This window comes from Branchiostoma belcheri, unplaced genomic scaffold (genome assembly GCF_001625305.1).
Source record: "Branchiostoma belcheri isolate BF01 breed outbred unplaced genomic scaffold, Haploidv18h27 scaffold2004, whole genome shotgun sequence".
Lineage (NCBI taxonomy): Eukaryota > Metazoa > Chordata > Leptocardii > Amphioxiformes > Branchiostomatidae > Branchiostoma > Branchiostoma belcheri.
Genome location: NW_017803497.1, coordinates 1 through 1,746, shown reverse-complemented (window position 1 = coordinate 1,746; position 1,746 = coordinate 1). Strand labels below are relative to the sequence as shown.

General features: G+C 45.8%; 1 protein-coding gene across 1 annotated transcript; it reads left to right on the top strand.

Moving 5' to 3' along the window:
• Nucleotides 1-712: 712 nt before the first annotated feature.
• LOC109469380 (craniofacial development protein 2-like) lies at nt 713-1,719 on the top strand (the record flags this gene model as incomplete). The annotated part of the gene is made up of 1 exon (XM_019767881.1): nt 713-1,719. A coding segment is annotated over exon 1 (987 nt), but the record flags the coding sequence as incomplete, so codon positions are not given.
• Nucleotides 1,720-1,746: the final 27 nt, after the last annotated feature.

Genomic DNA, 1,746 nt, shown 5'->3' with positions numbered 1-1,746 from the left:
ACCCCGAGATGAGTCCTTTATTTTCTAAGTGGTACCCTAAAAACCAGCTCAGGGCCCTTCCAGTAAACGTTTTGCGTCAGAATTTTCGCTCCATGAGGGACAATATACATTGGAATAGTGTGGTTTCAACCTCGATGAATGACTAGAATATTGGCTCTGAACAAAATCGTGTTTCCAAGCCCTAAACACTGCACTGGATGCCTTTAACTGCTTATAAACACTGCCTTGTCTCTAAAGTGCCTGGCAGTAATTTTGTAATTATGAAGAGGATTAATATCGTGCTGAGATGCTGATAACTCCGGCTGCTCGGCAGAAAGCGGTGATTAGCCGGCCTCCCAGGCGCGCGGTGGGGGACAGCCCGCCAGTCTTACCTCCTCTATAATGGATGACATTCGTGTGCGGAAGATCCTCCCCTTAAGACTCATCGTGACAGGTGGATATGAACAGAAGTGCGCCAGTTACCGCCGTGACTTTACCCCCTGTGGAAATAACCACGGGCAGAGTTTCTTAGGGTGGCTTCATTTCATCTTAATTAGAAAGCCAAACGAATTGGAGAGTGGAACTGCTAGCTAGTAGAGACTTTATAGTTGCTATACTTCACCTATGCTCATAAGATTGTCTTTTTGTATCTTAAAGTCAATCTTATATTGTAAATTTAGATGGAGATATCATCCATGGTAGGATGTAAGGACAATCAAGGAGACACAGAGGAGAGAGGAATTGTCAACAAATATGGCCATACAAGGCATTGATGTACTGGGAATACAGGAACACCGCATTGTGCATGAGGATGAAGTCCGGTATGAAAGCATACATGGTAACACCCTAATAACTACGACAGCAAGTAGAAACCTGGCTGGTGCAGCAGTTGGCGGGGTGGGGATATTGCTGAGCACGAAAGCTTTCAACTCACTGGCAAAGGTGACTCCATTCAACGGGCGAATACTGATTGTAAGCTTCCAGGGAAATCCAGTAACGACCATAATAGTTACATACTGCCCTACCAACGTAGCAGATGAAGACATCATAAGTGAGCACTACGATAGTCTCAGGAGGGCAATACAGTCAGTCCCAGCACACAATCTCCTGATGGTTGTGGGAGACTTTAACGCCAGGCTAGGAGATGAAGAGGCAAGGTACACACTACACAGTGAAACTAATAGAAATGGCAGGATGCTATTAGAGCTGACCAGCGAGCAAAACCTGATTATCTGTAACACAAGATTTCAGAAGAAAGCGGGGAAACTGTGGACCTACATGAGCCCGGGAGGAAATAGGTACCAACTAGACTACATTCTGATTCGTAGGAAGTGGCAAAACAGTATGCTAAACGCAGAGGCGTACAGCACTTTTGCGAGCGTAGGCTCTGACCACAGGATTGTTTCAGCTCGAGTAAGGCTCAGTCTGAGAAAGAAGAAGGCTGAACCAAGGAAGAAACGGTATGACTGGGGAGCCCTCAGAGTGAGCACAGACCTTCAGGAGTGCTATGCCATAGAAGTATGCAACAGATTCCAACCCTTGTACGAAGAAGGTGAAACCGCGACAGAGAGGTATGAGAGGTTTATAACAGCAAATGAGGAAGCAGCAGAGGAAGTGATCCCTGTCAAGAAAAGAGAAAAGAGAGCAGAATACTCCAGTGATCCACGAGTGACACAGGCCAGGGATGAGGTCAACAAAACGTACGAAATATTCTTACAAAATGGACATGAAAAGAACAAGGCAAGAACTCAAACAAGCCCGAAGACG